General features: G+C 45.3%; 1 protein-coding gene across 1 annotated transcript in view; it reads right to left on the reverse strand.

Annotated features, from left to right (window-relative positions):
* Nucleotides 1-19,011, reverse strand: part of LOC146830005 (E3 ubiquitin-protein ligase TRIM39-like) — a 352,043-nt gene that overhangs the window by 61,848 nt on the left and 271,184 nt on the right. The window contains exon 3 of the mRNA XM_085604241.1: nt 7,397-7,627. Coding sequence (XP_085460367.1) covers nt 7,397-7,627 — 231 coding nt within the window. The remainder of the gene's footprint in view (nt 1-7,396; nt 7,628-19,011) is intronic.

Raw genomic sequence — 19,011 nt, forward strand, 5'->3', positions numbered from 1 at the left:
ACCCTCTCCCCCGACGTCGCCTTCTTCATGGAAACCTTGACCAACACCACCTCCGGCCCGACATCGCCAGTGCCATCCCCGATGGCTACAAGATCCAGAGACAGGACCTACCCCACCAGCCAGGAGGAGGACTCGCCATCATACACAAGACCCCCGTTGACTCTCCACCTCCAGCACGAGTGACCACCACTCCAACACAGAACACGTCCACTTCCAGATCCAGACCAGCCCTAGGACCACACTATGCAACACCCTCATCTACAGACCGCCGGGACCTAGCACACAGTCCACAACTACCATCACTGAACGCGCCGCACCCCACGCCATCACCTCCACAGACTACATTCTACTCGGGGACCTGAACTTCCACCTCAAAACTGCAACAACCCCGACTCCACCACTCTCCTCGACAACCTCGGACTGAAGCAGCTGATCAACATGCCCACTCACAGAGCTGGACACACCCTCAACCTCATGTTCGCAGGAGGGACAAACATCCACTTCAGCCACAGCCCCATGCCCCTCTGGACGGACCACCACTGGGTCCACTTCACCTTCAACACCACCACCACAGCCAAGACAGCTCCTCACCCACAAATGAAGGAACTGGAGCAAGGTCACAGAGGAACACCTCAACAGCACCCTCTTTCAAGACCCCCCAGTGCCACGACCGACACCAACTCTGCTGCCAAAGAAATTCACTTCTGGATCTCCTGCTGCACCGACAAGGTCACACCCCTCCGCCACCCCACCAAACTAAGCCCTCTGAAGGCTGCCAGGTTCACCACACAACTTCAAGAGGCAAAACCAGAAAACCACGGAAGCAAGGAGCAACCACAGGAACACCCTGAAAGAATACCACCAGCACATAGGAGACACCAAACGGACCTTCATAAGAGACAAAGTCCAGACCAACGCGACCAATGCCAAGGAACTGTTAAACATCATACAGCAGCTCATCAAACCCCCCAGCGAAGCCACGGACGTCACACTTTCCCAGGAACTCTGCGACAAGCTCAGCTTCTACTTCCATCTGAAGATCAAGACCCTCTGTAACAGTGAACAGACGCCGGACACCAACCCACTCTTCACCACCGCAAATAAGCTAACCGTCATGACCTGGAATCCCGCCACTGTCGAACACATCACCGCAACCATGAATAAAACCCATTCAGGAGCACCAATGGACCCCAGCTCACCGCACGTATTCCACCGGGCCGCTGCCGTCATTGCACCCGAACAAGGATGGACCATCAACATCTCCCTCAGATCCGGCATCTTCCCAGATGACTGGAAGCGGAAGGAGGTTAAACCCCTTCTCAAGAAGCAGACGGCCGATCCAACATACCTGAAAAACTACTGGCCCATCTCTCTCCTCCCGTTTGCGGCCAAAGTCACCGAGAGACTTGTGAACTACCAGCTGACCGCCTTCATGGAAGAGAGCTCCATCCTAGATGCCTCACAATATGGATTCCGCAGCAACCACAGCACCGAGACCGCCCTCCTCGCCGCCACTGATGACATCTGCATACTACTCGACCATGGACACACTGTGGCCCTCATCCTTCTAGACCTCTCCGCAGCCTTTAACACCATCTCACATCACACGCTCGCAGCCGGACTTCATGACGTGGAGGTACAAGGAGCTGCCCTCGACTGGATCCAATCCTTCCTCTCCGGCAGAACCCAGAGGATCAGACTCCCTCAATTCCTCTCCGACCCCACTAATATCAACTGTGGAGTACCCCAAGGATTATCGCTCAGCCCCATGCTCTTCAAAATCTACATGGCCCCCCCTTGCTGCCATCGTCAGACAGCATGGGCTCAGCATAGTATCCTACGCCGATGACACCCAACTCATCCTCTCGCTCAAGAAGATTCCCAAAGACACCAGGCTCTGCTTCCATGAAGGAATGAAGGACGTCACAGCTTGTATGAAATACAGGTGCTTGAAGCTTAACTCAGAGATAACCGATGTCCTCATCCTCAAACCCTGCACCTCTGTCTGGAACAACACTTGGTGGCCCTCCACCCTCGGGAAGCCACCCACCCCTACAGACCACGCATGACACCTCAGTATCATCCTCGACTCCTGCCTCTCCATGAACCGCCAGATCAACGCCGTTGCTTCCACCAGTTCTATCCCTTGCTGAGCGGAAGCAGACAGAATAGTTCATGTCTCTTCTCATTGTAATGAGGGCAGCGTTGTTTGAAATACTCATTTATCTCGTCTCCAACCGGCTGGTGGAGCACTTATGAGATAACATCGACTTTTCAGACCACAACCGGTTATTCAAATCGGAACAAATTTGGATCACTATCCACTTACTAAATAGTATCCCTGGCATTTATTCCTTACGTCTGTCAACAATTGTTTCTCTACCCCCGCAGTCCTGATGAAGACCCGCATCTGATGCATATTAAGCTGCGCTTCCGCCTAGGGTCGAAACGTCGATGTTGCAGTCACACTAGTCCATGCAGTTTCCCTGACCCCAATTTAAAGTCACATTTGGATTGTGTATTCATGCCTTAAGGAATGGACAGAACAATATAACTGTTATTTTGACTATTTTATGAGTTAGCCATCTGTCTAATATATGTAGCGCTTTTGACTTCACTTATCACCACATGTCACTTATCCTGCACTTTAATCACTTTTTACATCGCCGCCTATGTAATGTTTAATTGACAGCCATATTCAGTTTCCACTGTAAATAATATTCTAGTAATACAATCGTCATTTTGTCTTTGTGGTGTGTTCCCTTTTATCCCCATTTGTTTCTTGAAAATTTTTAACTGTAATTTATGCTTTTGAAATTTGAAAGTTCAGGATGTATTACATGCATTGAGTAAAGGAATTGTTACTCCCCCGACAGAGCCACTTCTTTGTTATGTTATGTTATGTTCGGAGAAATTTGTAAAGCGCACGCACACCCGGAGGTTTCATGGCGCTGAATGTCTCAGGTGGACGCGGCGGGCAAACTAATTGTATGAAAGTGCAACAACTGTGTTTTCAGAGCCTTTCTGAAGCTCAATAAATTGTCCAGCACTCGGATGTCCAGGGGCAGCGAGTTCCAGAGGCCAGGTGCGAGAAACAAGAAGCCACGCCCTCCCTGGCGTTTCCTTTTGATGGCCGGGGTAGCTAATAGCATGAGGTGACCGGACCGAAGGGGGCGGCGAGGTATGTATTTCGCGATTAGGTTGCTAAGACACTTAGGGCACTTGCAATGCAAGGCTTTAAAAAGGAGGCAGACAATCTTAAAAGCTGTGCGTTGAGCAATAGGGAGCCAATGTAGTTTCGCCAAAAGGGGGCTGGCAGAATGCCATTTGGGTTGTTTAAGTATTAGTCTGGCTGCCTGGTTCTGTACCATTTGGAGACGTTTGAGCAGGGACACGGGCAAGCCGAGGTAGATGGAGTTACTAAAGTCGAGACGCGATAGTACAAGGGCGATCACTGCCTGAGTAAGAGCTGAAGTGGTAAGTAGGTAGGCAATTTTATTGAGTTTCCTCAGCTGAAAAACACAGGAGGAGACTACCGACCCCACTTGTCCCCTAAGTGAAAGGTCGGCGTTCAAAACGACTACTAGGCTTTTTACAGAGGGAGAAGGGGAGGGAGGTGGGCCAAGGTCAGCAGGCCAAAAATGAGGGCCCCACATGGCAGTGCTGGTACCTGGCAAGATTAGCTCAGTCTTGCCAGGATTGAGTTTTAGATGGTTGAGATTCATCCAGCGCTGAATGTGTAGCATGGTGGCTTGGAATTCAAAGGCTGAGTTAGGCCCATCTAATGTGAAAATACGTTGAAGGTCATCTGCGTAATTAAACGTTGTGACCTTCATGTTTTTTAAAGAGCTGATAAGGGGTCTAAGATAAAGATTAAATAGTAGGGGAGAGAGTGAAGAACCCTGGGGGACTCAGCAGGGGAGGACCATCCTGGGGGCGGTGAAAGTTCCTAGACGGACTGCCTGCGTTCTGTCTTGAAGAAAAGATTTAATTCAGTTGTAGGCAGAACCTTGTATACCTGCTTGTTTGACACGGGATAGTAAGATGTGATGATTCACAGTGTCGAACGCGGCTGACAGATCTAAGAGGATGAGGGCCTGATTGCCCTTATCCGCATTAGTTCGCAGCGTGTCTAGTACAGTGAGAATAACCGTCTCAGTGGAATGTGCAGGACGGAACCCGGCTTGGTTGGGTTCAAGGTAGTCGGTTTGTTCGATAAAATTTGAAAGGGACTTGGGAACGTGGGCCTCGAGGATCTTTGCCAAAAAGGGAAGCAAAGAAATGGGGCAATAGTTGGAGTGAGTCAGAGGATCGGCTCCAGGTTTTTTTAATAGTGGGACCACTATTGCATTCTTAAAGGCAGAGGGAACCTTACCCTGGGTTAGGGATTCATTTAAAAGAGGAAGTACAACATGAGAGAGAACAGATAAGACCTCTTTCAGGATATGAGGGGGACAACAGTCGTTAGGTGATCCAGATTTAACTTGGACCAATAGATCAGAAAAGAGCTGGGGGCATAAGACTGGGAAGTGATCCAGGGTGACAGGGTTAATCATGATCAGATCAGTGTGGTCTGTGCCGCACGTAGCGGGGATGCTGGCCTTAATCGTGGAGATCTTGTCTAAAAAGAATGAATTCAAGGAGTTGCAAAGCGCCTGAGTGGGTGGCTGGTCAGGGTGTATCCTGTCGGAGTTACATAAGTCATTGTCAATGGTGAAAATCTCTTTTGATTTGTTTTGGGCGTTAAGGATTCTGGCTGAGAAGTATGCGGCCTTAGCTTTGCGAATATTCTTTTTATAGTCATTGTGAGCAGAGGAAAACAGAAGTTTATCCTTCGAAGTGTAGTGAGATCTCCATTTTCTTTCTTTCTGTCTTAGCTCCAGCTTCTGTTTTTGAGCTCAGTGGAAAACCACTTAGGAGCGTCAGAGTGGCGGGAACAAGTAAATTTTGTGAAAGGGGCCTGAGAATCGCAGGCTTTAAGTAGCCAGTTGGAAATAGTAGTGTTCAAGACATCAACATCTGTGTTGAAGGGAGGGCTGGACCTGGCTAGAGCATCGAGAAAGGCGCGTTTATCCATAGAGCTCCATTTTCTTGCAATGCCACCACCTTTGGAGGCAGTCTTAGGGTTAATGATCAGTGAGCGTGAAATCATTAAGGTGGTGATCGGACCAGATGCAGGGTGAGACAATAGGCATTGAAAGAGTAAGATTTGAGGACCATATTTGGTCCAAGATGTGTCCTTTAGCATGGGTAGGAGAAGAAACGTTTTGAATAAAGTTTAAACTGACAAGCAGTTCTGTTAATTCTGCAGCATGAGGCCCACCTCGAGCATCATTGAACCAATAATTCAGATCACCTATTAGCATAGTACTAGCGTAGTTGGTGGATAAATTCGCCATTTGTTCACTGTGAGCTACGGGAAAGTTGGGCATGGCAAGAGGAGGTCCATATTTCCATATTATAAATACCCAGATTCTGAGGGACACAGGGTTACTCCATTATCGCTAATGGTCGTTCCATCACACAACCTGTTGCTAGGATTCTGCTGGGAAGCAGATCTGTAGCTTGAGATAACATGATGCCAGAATGTAGAAACTAAGTCTCTCTAACATGTCAGTACCTATAGGCCCAAATCCGACTCATTCACAGGGACTCAGCTGAACCACTAACCTTTCCAGATTAGCAGGTGAGTTAGGTAAATGTAGAACATGAACCTCTAGACCCCAAGGGAGCCATGGAAACAGATCATCACCTTTCCTTTCTCACTCATTCATGTCCAATGTAAACAAAAGAAAGACACAAATGAAGTTTACAATACATGTTTGTATGCTGTGATAAGTAAACAAATACAACTGAGCAACATGATCAGAATTACTAGCAGGCTTTACACAATGAGCAGCCCAACCATATCTGTCTAGACCTACAATGCATTTATTAGTGATCTCCGTGATTAGCAATATACTCTGAAACTTGGTGTGTGTAGTTAGTGGTCTGCTTCATAGGTGTAAACAAAGCTGCTGCCTTCATTCTAGGACCAGTCTCTCTGTTGGAATTTTCTTCCCTGCCCCCTCCCAAAGGGCCGAGAAATGGTTTATGTGATAAAAACTACTGTGTTAGAAAACTGCAGCTGTGCTACCATGTTATGTCTAAAAACGTTAGGAGATGTTTCTAACCTGGCATGAGAAAGCAGTAAACCATGTTGTTCGACTTTGTACGAAATGTTCAGACTAAGGGCCTGATTTACATCTTGGCCGATGGATATCCCGTCTGACAAAAAATGAATTCCATAGGATATAATGGGATTTAAATTGAATTGGAAGGGACCTGTTTGTCAAGACCTAAATCAGGACCAAAATCACAGGCAGATTCACTGAATAACAAATATGTTTAGCATATTTCTTCAAGTCACCATGTCACAGAAACAAATGTGTTATGAGTTTCTGTGCAAAGTAGCAGTAGGCTAAAACAGCTAATATGTGAAACAAAAGGAGAACCAAAGTGAGCCCAAAAGGGAAGCCACTACATTGTTGTCAGTATTACTCTCCTGGCCAGCTCATCTAAAGTATATGATGGTCCATGGTATCAAAAGGGGTGGACAGGTCCAACATCTCCAGTAGACAGCCAGTCTCAGTTCCAGCGAAGACAGACATTTGTAGTTATCTAAATGATCCTCATGCTGGCAACCCAACTTTTTCATTGTGATGATACTTGTTAGATTAAAAATCTGTCTGAAGTTTGAAGGCATTTGCAGAAGAATGGCAGGAAGAAATTCAGAAATATTTAATAGAGGACTACCTTTACCTCTCTTTAGAGAAAATGGTATGTTGCTCTGAATAATTTAATTTGATGACAGAAGATGAACAGCCACACCTGTCCATGCTGTTGAAGCACCATCAGGCGAATCATAAATTTAAGAGTCCACAGCGTACTCTCAATCTTCTCTTCAGTTGCATCTCTTAATGAAAATATATATGAGGGTCACTGGAGAGGGTATCTAATCCCACAAAGCTCAACAATGGGGTGGGTTTGTCTACAGTTCAAGCCATCCACACCCAATAGTCTGAGGAGTTAGAAGAATTCTGCTTGCATGGGTCATTAAGGCCACGGAAACTACATTAAAATGTTTATGGAATGTGGTGCCTGCTTTTGATAATATATGGTTTCAAACTTGTATTGCATTAGTGATAATTAGTGGTAATTTTGTTATATATTTTTTAATACATTTATTTACTTTAACTATTTCTTCTTCTCATGACTCCATAAGATGGGTATACACAGCAAGTATTTACTTGAATTGCACATGGAAAACAGTACCTTCTCCTAGGATTTTGATGTACACTGAGCAGTTCATGAACATTTTGCTTTATTAATGCATTTCTTTGTGTTAGACTGTTACCTTCAAAAGCTCCTGTGATGGCTGCATGCTCTTCATCTCCAGATCTGCCACCAGGGCTTTGAGCAAAGACATTTGGCCTGATAAATGGGATATTCTTGTACTTTCTGCCTTGATCATTTTCTCTTGCAGCTCCTCCAGTCTCCTGAGCAGAGCATCCTCTTGTTCTTTAAGGAGGAGGTGAAATCCCTCAAACATAGTCGCAATTGTCAGCTTCTCTTGGTCCAAATTATTCTGTCAGGGGGCATGAATGTCATTCAGATGATTGAGGGATTTATACAATATGACAAGGTTATGCAATATATTTAAATTGAGAGATATTAAACATCAAAATGCTGTGGGGGAACCCATTTTACTTCTATACATGTTTATAACCATGTGCACATTTTCTTTTTTGAAGAACGTACTAGTTTTTAATTTTTGCTGATATGTATGCATACAAATACAATAGTTTTCTTTCCAGGTATATTTTATTATTTTTAAACAACAAAAAGTGAAGTATGGTCTTTTTTGAAAGGTCCCTCCATGTTGACCTTTACGACCAGAAGACCAAAAGTGAGATATAGCAACTACATTGGGTGTTGAAAAGAGAAAAGGAATTCTAGACCAAATGTATTGTGTCTGCTTAACTGGTGATGTTTTGTACACATGTTTATCACAAGGGAATTAAAAGGATTCAGAGTTGGCACACCCTATACTTGTCCATTGGATGTATCTGCTTTGACAATGAAATGTCCCTTGTAACATTTTAATCAAATGTGATTTCGAAGCTGTCAAACTCGAAGAGCAAATACCTTTACATTTTGCTAGCTTGAGGCACTGGTGAAACTATGTCCTAGATAGGGAAGGTGGTTCTGGACAATTTCTGGGAAACAGGGCCAGATCCAAAAGGTCCATTCAGGCTTTATAGGCTTCTCAAATGGACTTCTTCTAGCTGGTCAGGCTGGGGGAGGTTAAGGCCACTACCCTGTTGGACACCATGCAGCAGTGTGCAGGGATAATGGTTCTGGCAGTGGCTGAAGCCCTGGCCCAGAGAGCCAACCACCAAATGTCTAAAGAGCTTTACAAATGTTTCAATAGAGCTTCTTTGAAGTCGTCAGGTATGAGGAGCACTAGACTCCTCCTCTGGATAGTACCACCCTGACCAGGATATGGAAGGTGTCCTAGAGGGTGCAGATGCCTAGAACCCTGCCCTGGTGAACCTGTCCTAGGGAAACTGCGGTCAGGCATTTGTGCAGGCTTTGTGGACCTCTCACTTGGGTTTCTTTCAGCGGGTCTACCCAGACGAGCATAGTCTGGCTCCACCCTTCACTGGGTATGGAATATGGTTCCGGCCTATGACTTGGGAAACTTATGAGGACTGACAAGTTGAAGACAGCAGTGATGATCCTCCAACCATATGGTCTGCCAGCTATCTAGCAGCTAGACATAGTCAGCTACTGACCAGATGGATTTACTTAGTCACTGAGTACATTGCACAAGCTGGTAGCTGACCAGGATCTACTGACTAGAGTGATCAGGATGACTGGAACCCCTGCCCAAAAGGACCAGGCCCAGTGGAGATACTGACAAGTGTCCCCAGGTCCTCTGGCCTACTGACTCGAAGGCCCAAGGCCATAGATCTAGATTGGTATTGACTACTGAAGTACCAGACACTCAAGCGCCATCTCTATTGAAGGGTACTTGAATTGGAAGGTGAATTGTTACCTACTCCCTTGTCAGTGAACAGCATCCCTTCCCACACCACTCTGCCCCAAAGCTGCTGCCCCTAACCCTTGTAGGTTCACAAGTTCGAGGGGCAATCTCTGCTCTGGTGCTGCTCTGCCCATTGTCTCACTGCTTTCTGCCTGTCTTGTCTCTTGTTCTTTCCCTTTTTTACCTTTTCTGCTTTTCTGTACCTTTCTTTCTCTTTCTGCATATTTGCACACATTTTGCCTTTGTTCTCTCGCTGCTGCTGATTATTCCCTGCGGCCCACCCCCCTCCAGTGTTGCTTTCCTGCCTCCCAGTTGTCCAGTCCTTCTCCTCACACTACTTAATGGTGCCCATCTATGCCTGAACCGCATCCAGTGCAACAGACCCTGGACCTTGGACCATCCTCCACAACGACGCCAGTACCCTCATGTCACTGGTGAACACCCAAGGCCTGTTCACTTGCCACACCTGCAACTGCATTTTTGCCGGCCTCTGCACACCAGACCTACCAAGCACATGACCCTCAAGAACCCAACCTGACCACTTCACATGCATCCAACTCAACATCCATTCCTTCAAAAGACAAGCCGTTCGGATCTGGGACCTGCTCGACTCCATCGCCCCTTGCAGTGCCTTCTTCACAGAAACCTGGATTAACTTCAACTCAGCCCTGGACATCATCACCGCCATCCCTGATGGATGCTAAATCATCCACAAGTACCGCGTAAACCGATCGGGAGGAGGTATCGCCATCATATACAAAGAAACCCACTGCCTTACAACCAGTTCTGACAACCACTCACCCGACATGGAGCACCTCCACTTCCAGATCTAGACCAACCCAAACGCAACCCTCCACGGCACCCTCATCTACAGACCTCACAGACCATGTCCCCCTTCAGCAAAGCCATAACTGACTTCATCGCTCATTACCCGCTTACCTCAATGGACTACATCCTCCTCGGCTACCTCAATTTCCACCTGGACAACCTCAAAGACCACAACACCTCATCCTTATTAGAGAACCTCGCCACCATTGGACTCAAACAACTGGTCACAACGCTAGTCCACTCAGCAGGACAAATGCTTGACCCCATCATTTCTGCAGCAACAACATCTTCATCAGCCACACCTATGAGCCACATTGAACTGACCATCACTGCATCCACTTCACCATCGCCAAATCCACTGCATGCAACCAAGCATACGGTGATCCTTGCAGAAGCTCGAACAAGGTCACTTAAGATCAGCTCACCACCTCCCTCAGCAAGACCCCACCACAGACATCCACAGATAGCAAAACTTCAGCTTGCAACCCCCACTGCTGTTCCTCTGACTGTGCCAACAAACTGGTACCCCTAAAGAAACCCTCAGGCAAGCATCCCCTCAAGAAAGCCAGCTGGTTCTCTTCCGCACTCCAAGAGTCCAGGTGCACCCTTCAGATGGCTCGAGAAAGGAGGAGCAGCAAGATCAGAACATATGACACAACCTACGAAACCAATGTCATCATATACCACCACCTCTTTAGAACAGCAAAGAAAGCAGCCATCAATGAACACATCAACGACAAAGCAGACAACGGCAAAGAACTCTTAGCCATAGTGAAAGAATTCGCCATACCCAGCACAGAGATGGCAGACATCCCCTATACCAAGACCTCTGCAATACCGTCGCCACCTTCTTCTACCGCAAGATGAAGGAGATCTACCACAGCTTCAGAACCCAAGACTCATCCACTGCACCCACAATCACTGTACCCAAGGCTCCAGCCCCAAGCAGACCTTGACCAAGTGGACTACACTCACCTCTGATGACACCTTCATGATCACGAAGAGCATCCACTGTAGAGCCAGCTCGTACCCCTACCCTAACCACATCTTCAACAGGGCCAGCACCTCCATCGCACCCAGACTCGGGCCGCACCATCAACTGCTCTATTGAGTCCACAACTTTCCCGGAAGTCTGGAAGCATGCACAGATCAACACCCTACTGAAGAAAACTTCTGCCATCCCAACGGACCCCTAGAACTACAGTCCCATCTCTCTGCTCCCCTCCTAGCCAAAGTCATTGAGAAAGCCATCAACGCTCAACTCTCCAAGTTTGTTGCAACAAACAACATTCTGCACTTTCCCCAGTCGCGCTTCGGAAGCAACCACAGCACTGAGACCGCTATCCCCACCACTACAGATGACATCTGCATCCTTCTCGACTGAGGCAAGACTGCAGCTATTATCCTCCTGGACCTTTCAGCCACCTTCAAGACCATCTCCCACCACACCTTCTGCATAAGACTTCATGACACCGGCATCTGTGACAAAGCCCTGGATTGTATCTGCTCCTTTCTTACTGGACCAATGCCGAGAGTCACACTTCCACTGTTCAAATCTGAACCCACAGAGATCAGCTGCGGAGTGCCTCAGGGATCCTCCCTGAGCCCCACCCTCTTCTTCATCTATATGGCCCACTTGCAGCCATCGTCAGAAGCCACTGACTCAACATTGACTCCTACGCTGACTACACCCAGTTGATTCCCTCTCTCACAGATGAACCCATATCCACCAAGAGCAACTTCAACAAAGGCATGCAGGCAGTCGCCACCTGGATGAAGGACAGCTGCCAAAAGCTCAAATCAGACAAGACCAACGTACTCATTCTGGGCTTCTCCTCCTCTGCCTAGCACAATTCTTGGAGGCCCACAGTGCTCAGAATGCCCCCCACACCCACAGACTGTGCAGAAAACTTCAGCATCATCCTGGACTCCTCACGCTCAATAAACCTCCAAACAATTGCCGTTTCATCCTCCTGCTTTCTCATGCTTGGCCTCCTTTGTAAGATTTTCAAGTGGATCCCCACTAAGTCCCAGAAAACAGTCATCCATGCACTCGTCAGCAGCAGATGTGACTACGGCAATGCACTCAATGCCAGCACCAACCAGAAACTACAGAAAAAACTGCAGACCGTCCAGAACGCCTCTGCCAGACTCCTCCTGAACATTCCACTCCACAACCACATCACTGACCACCTAACCACTTGCTATTTGTCACCAAGAGAATCATCTTCAAGCTTCTCACACACCACTAAAAAAGCCCTCCTCAATGCCAGTCAGCCTACCTCAACCACTGCAGCTCCATCTACTCTCCAACCAGACATCTCTGCTCCACCCAACTGGTCCCAGCCACCAACCCATGTATCCATAAGACCACCGAGGGAGGAAGATCCTTCTCCTAACTCACTATGAAGACCTGGAGCTCCCTGTCTCTGCACTTCAGGCAATCATCATTGCTGCCGCGATTCAGGAAGGGCAACAAAGACCTGGCTCTTCAACTGAACAGCAGACCCTGCCCCCCTCCACCCACCCAGTACCTTAAGACCCTCACTGGTGAGTAGTTCCGCTTTATAAGATTACTGATTGCTGTCTACAATAACCAACACCTTTCCTGGGGTTGAATGAGCTTTGCCATTGAGCATCCTAACCCTGCTAGTTCTATGTAACAAAAATGACTCACTAGGTTCTCACAATCAATGTCTGGCTCCATGCCAATGATCCGGGCTTCTTACTGATTAATAAGTTGTTTTCAGCCCCAAAAACATTCATGTAATAATAAGTTGTGTTATGTTAATAGATTTACAAATTAAAACAAAATATACAGGAGGACATCCTACTGCTGGTGAAAATTTGATGCATTGGAATAAGATTACTAAAAAGTAATGCTTTATTCCTCTTTCTGAAGTAAAGATAAAACAAACTCTATCTAATCTTGAGAGGAAGGGTGTTATGGTGTTGGACACCAGAAGTGAAATGGAGCAGCCAACAGAACAGATGAATAAAATAGAACATCCTTCATTTATGATCTAAGGAAGTATAGTCGGCATGTCCTGTGACTTAGGGAAGCTTGTTCTGCTTGCCTAGCTCTAGAATCTATGGATGCTTGTTCTGCCTTGATTATAACTAGCATTCAGGGTGATTTACTGTAACAATCCTCCACTTGCTGCTTCTGCTGCCCTGCACCTATGAAAGTTAATCTTTTCATATCCTTGCCATACAGGCTAGTGTAATGTTCTTACTCCGTGATCTGTTCTCTGACATTCAGTAACAGTGTTGGTTGGGAGGCCTAGTTGTTAGATTGCCGCACAGGGTTGAAAACCCTTGCCGCCTTCTCATTTTTCTAGAGAGGAGAACGTTGACCTATGATAGGGCTTTGGTCTTTGTTAGTCATAGCCTTTTTCATAAAAGCTAAACGGATCTCTGCTATCTTTCTCACTATTTTCCTTGCATCTCTTCCTAGTCTTATCTTCTGTTTATCTCACTCAAAACACCCAGAACCCTCACGACCTGATTCTTCTATGGAGACGTCGCATCCACAGTGCCCATATATCCCTAGGGGTGACAGTCCTGTGCTATACAAATGCCAATTGATTTATTGATTAATTTATCAAGGCTTTGGGGTTCTCAAACTATCCCCAGTTCTTCTTCATTGACTAAATCAAAGACATATTTTAGGTCTATGTTAGATATATTTTGTACAAATAAGAAGCAGATCAATTGTACTAATGCCCTTCCTGAATCGTCTCTCCATGTTGAAAAGGCTATCTCCTGTCCCAAGACAGACTTGTATTCAGTTTAGCAGGACATGACCACCGATTGTGCCAGGACCATCCTGTATAGAAATAGATCTAAAGTTAGCTGATTTTTCACAGCTGCCTTTTGGTACAGGTGAATGGTCTTAGTTGTATGTCATGAACTGGGAACAGTATTAGCAGATGATACAGATTTAGAAATCGTGTTCTGAGCAAGGGCCCACATCTCTGCATGAGACCCATTTGCTGTTTCCACCTCCGGACCATGCAAACAAAGTTTATCCCTGTTATAGCTCCCCCTGCCTTAGGAGATGATTGATTCATAATGTGCTCAGCCCAGTCACCCAGTCATGTGCCCCAATGGGTTATAACCAGAACCGTTGCTCCCTCCATGTTAGAAATGCAAGATCATCTCACATCTTCCACCAAAGCCTTTTGATACTCTTCAAGAACATGTTAGCTCCAAATCACCACTAACCGTACTACTCCTAAGGCCTAGGACTATTTGTGTTTTCTTGAACAACATTAATCTTCAAATCACTTATGCTATTTAATGTTTCCACTTCCCTTCATAGGTTTGGCCATTATCAGACAAAATGAAACCTTTACATTCATGTGGTCACATAGTTTTAACACCATCAAATCATTACCTCTAGCATGTTGAAGTATTCTCCAAATCACTCACTATAGAACCATTTACATTTGAGACGAGACTGGGATAAATTTAAGCCCTCCATTTGATTGCTCTTCTATTATGAGTTGGAAGGTTCAGAATATGGATCACCTTATTCCTCATCAGAAGAACCCAGAGGATCCACCTTCCACTTATGAACCCAAGGAGATCACATGTGGTGTCCCCCAGGTTTCCTCCCTCAGCCCCATGCTCTTCAATGCATATATGACCCGCACAACAACATCGTCAGAATGCACAGTCTCAACATAATTTCCTATGCAGATGACACCCAACTCATCCTCTCACTCCCTGACAATGCCGCCACCACCAGAAGCAAGTTCTACAGATGCATGACAAAAGTCACCAACTGGATGAATAACAACTGCCTGCAGCTGAATACAGATAAGATGTGAGAATTGATCTTTGGCAACAGCAGAAACACATGGAATGACTCTTGGTGGCCATCAGTAGTAGGATCTGCACCCAACTTCCTCCAACCACGTCAGAAACCTAAGAATCATCATTGACAACAAGCTTACCATGAAATCACAGATCAACACCATATCCTTTGCCTGCTTCCTCACTCTGTGCATGCTATGTAAGATCTTCATGTGGCTACCCCTACACATGATACACACTGACATAAGCCCTCATCACCAGCTGATAGGACTACAGCAAGGGCCTCTAAGTAGGAATTGCTGCATCCCTTCTACAGAGACTTCAGATCTTACAAAATGCTGCAGGCAGACAATCTTTTGCCTTGCCTGACAAACCCACATCACACCCACCTCAGGAAACTCCACTGGCTCCACATACAGAAGAGATGCCAACTCAAGCTGCTGACTCAAACACACACAACCAAGGACCCATCCACATTAACCACTGCTGGAACTTCCCAAAAACCATTGAGAAGACTACGCTCCACCTCCCTTTCACTTGCACGTGCTCCCCACATCTACAGAAGCAGAGGTGGAGGATGCTTGTTCTTCCACATTGCAGCAAAGACCTGGTACAGCCCCCCACACACTTCTGGACCACACACCACTTCTGGAATTCTTGATGGCCCTCAAGACCTGGCTGTTCGAATAAGCCTCCGTGGCCTGCAAGAGCCTGGAACCCTATCTGGTGATTAGTCACGCTTTATAAATCCTGATGGATTGATCGATATTGGCCAAGTAGGACTTTGTATTATAGTGACGTGGTCTAATTTTTCTAAGGTTATTTTTTGCAATCAACAGGTCATAGTACAGTTTCACATTCATGATGGATTGGCACACCTCTATGTCAATACTGCCAATTATATAATCAATGAAGCTAGTCCTAAACCTCACCTTGAAAGTCTGCTTTAAATGGACACCAGATTCAGTAATATGATTTTAAGAAACTTAGGTCACTAGAAAAGAGTAGGAGCAGCAAGATCCTGGCTAGTCTACTACTTGTTCTATGACACATATATCTCGGAATGACCCACGCAATATCTTCCTCTACTGTGACACTAGTTAGATTGTTCATCATCAAGGGCATCATTTTAAATCCTCACTATATATAGCAGTTAATTGCATTGAGAATATTTTTCAGGGTCTAATAAAATGGCGTCCTCCATCTTCCTTTGTTTTATAGCAACAAATACATTCAATATATTTACTACAGTACTCAGCAATAATACCTCAGTTCATCTGATGTGTAACTGTTCATTGACATCTTTGCTACCATCAGTTGGTCTCTAGTAAGCTGCAGCTTAGTGGAGACTCAGATAGTTTAAGCTTGATTGATGGCACATTTTCAGTAAGCCCCATGTTTCCTCAAAGCAGGATACATTAATCACCTTAATAAATGTTTGCCACTAAGCATGTTCAATTGTTTAGGCCGATCCGCTATATTCCAATGAGTTTGGTTTATGGATCTCACACCAGGTCTATACCTTAGGACTACTAGGGAACACATAGGTTTTAGATGAATTGCAAAAAAAATATTTCTATCTGAAAAAAGATCCTGGAAAAGAAAACAGAATAATGCTTCCTTATGTCAATCGGGGCTTCAAGTAACCATCTTCAATGTTCTTCTATGGGTTGTGGAATGCAAATCCTTTTCTTTTGCTGGCACCTCAAATGATTGGTCACCCTCTTTACATTTGGGTATCAAATCACTAGATTTATTTTCCTTATTTGTAAACATTTGTGGGATGGTAATGTGCACCTTCTGGAAGCATCAATGCTTGAAATACATTGAGTGTCTGGGTCGGCTAGAATCAATCTACATATTTGACTGGACTAGAATTTCAGACCAATGCTAGCTATGCTAACATTTTTCACTGACACAATATCCTTACAGTCTAATAAACACAGACAAGTATAACAGATTTCAAGCTATGATCTGTTTTTACAGGACTGGAAGCAGCCCCATTTGGGAATAAATCCACACAGTCTGGGTGAATGACATTACAAATATCAAAAATGAAGACCATCACTTCTTCTACAGGATAATCTCTACTCCTCATTTGCAATTTTTACTTTTGCTATTTGCCCTATTTTATATACTCAAGTCTCGATTTCCAGGAGTTCCATTAACTCCTTTGTTTTTTAAATGTACCATCTAAGTTATACATCTTTGCTTCTACTTCTTCTTATCATTATTACCCTTTGAAACAGATGACCCAACATCCTAATTTCTCCTGCCAAGAACAAAAACGATTGCCCCCATTCTCTTTGCAGCAGTTGTTCCCTAAATGGTTTCTGCAACACCTATCCATGTCTGCATTTTTACACAGGATATTCATGTGTTTTTAAAAATCTGTATGGCCAGGGATTTGAATTGCACAAATATGCGCCAATTCTTAAATCTTTCCTTAATTTGGACAGGAGGAAGAAGCTAGAGTTGTTGCAGAATGGGGTGGAGCACATGAGGTCATAACTGAAGCTTTTGGATTTGCCAAACCCTCTCCATTATCCTTGTATTTTGATGGAGACAAGTTTGCAGGAATTCCTTTAATTACTTGGTTAGCCTAGCCCATAGCTCAGTGTTTCTCTACTGTGAAATAGATCCGATTTTAACATTTGCCCAACTATTGCTCCCATCTTCACGAAGGAGGCAAGTAATCCACTTTTTTGGTGTAAAGCACTTTTTGCAGGACAGGAATGTTAGCTGTGAGTAATAATTCTTAACACATCATTTCAGCTGTCATCTCAAACTCAGCAGGGTATAGTGTTTCTGTGCAATCATGTCTCAGAGGGGTGGCAGACAAATCTCATCTGACAACAAGGAACTTAGAACCTATTTACATTTTCTCACAGAATTTTGCAGGTGTGCTGTGATCCTGATATTTGGAACTCTTTTTTTTATTTGAATGATTTTTATTTTCATCAGACAGGGCACATTTATACAACAAACGTAAACTGGAGGGTTTAAATGTATACATCAGGCGATAACGCAAAGGTAAAAAGAAAAGAAAAAAAAACAGAAGCAGTGGAAACAGAATAGGAGAAGTCAAAGGAGACACAAATTATTTCATGTATCACTATCAATAGCTAAGTTATTCCATCCAAAGCCATAGGTCTCTATAGCACTTCTAGCTTGACTAAAGTGAATACCCCTTGCCTTTGCCAAAGCTGCCTCTAGGCAATAAGTCTCTCTAATGATAGACCACCAATCCTCAGCCGAGGGCGGTGTCACAGAGACCCATGCCCTGGCGATAGCCAGTCTAGCAGCAGCCATCAGTATTGAAAAAGACATGCTATTCCTGGGTTATCCTCCTTGTACCCGAACAAAATTTCAGTGATTGGATGGTCCAACCCTAGTTTAAACTGGAGTAACTGTTCAACTTTCTGCCAGTAGCCCCTCAGCTCAGTATATTCGATAAACATATGTCTCAGATTAGCAGCGTATAATCCACATTTAGGGCAATTTGGGCCTCCTGTAGGAAGCCAAATACCGGTCGTTAACGGCCAAAATTCGGTAAATATCCCGTTACCGACCGGTATTTAGGCATTTGCGATGTAGGTGGCAGATTTTCTGGATTCGGTATTTACCGATTCGGAAATTAAGAAATCGGTAAAATACCGATTCGGTAAATACCGAATCCAGAAATGCTATGTAGGGGGCACTCAAGTGAGTGCATCATTGGTGTCTGGATTCGTTATTTACCACCAACTACTAGTTGATGGTAAATGACGAATACCTTTCAAATAGCATTTTTGTGCCATTTGAAAAGTGCAATGTGGCAGATATACATGCCCTTAGGGCATGTATGTGCGCCACATGTGCACACATGCACGAATCAGGGGTGCCACAGGGTGTCAATGTGACACCCTGCCACCCATAATAATGCCTCCCCTATTACCGATTCGGTATTTACTGAATCGGTAATGGTAACTGGCTTCCCATTCTTTCCTATGGGCCTCCAGGCCCATAGGAATGAATGGGAAGGGATGCATTATTACCGATAAGGTAAATACCGATTCTTAAATACCGATATTTACCTTAGTTGGTCCGTCACCTGGGTGACATGAATAGCCTCTGCAGCATGAGCAGCTCTACAAGCTGAAAGTACAGGTTGCATCCCATCCGGGGACCCCGACTTAGAGCTAGCCCCTGCCCGGGTGAGCTTTCATTGGATTACTCTCAGTAGGGCTGTTGCTCGTAATCCGTAAGGCCATAGTCTTGACCCCTCCCTTTGC

The sequence above is a fragment of the Triturus cristatus genome, chromosome 5_1, assembly GCF_964204655.1.
Source record: "Triturus cristatus chromosome 5_1, aTriCri1.1, whole genome shotgun sequence".
In the NCBI taxonomy this organism is placed as follows: Eukaryota; Metazoa; Chordata; class Amphibia; order Caudata; family Salamandridae; genus Triturus; species Triturus cristatus.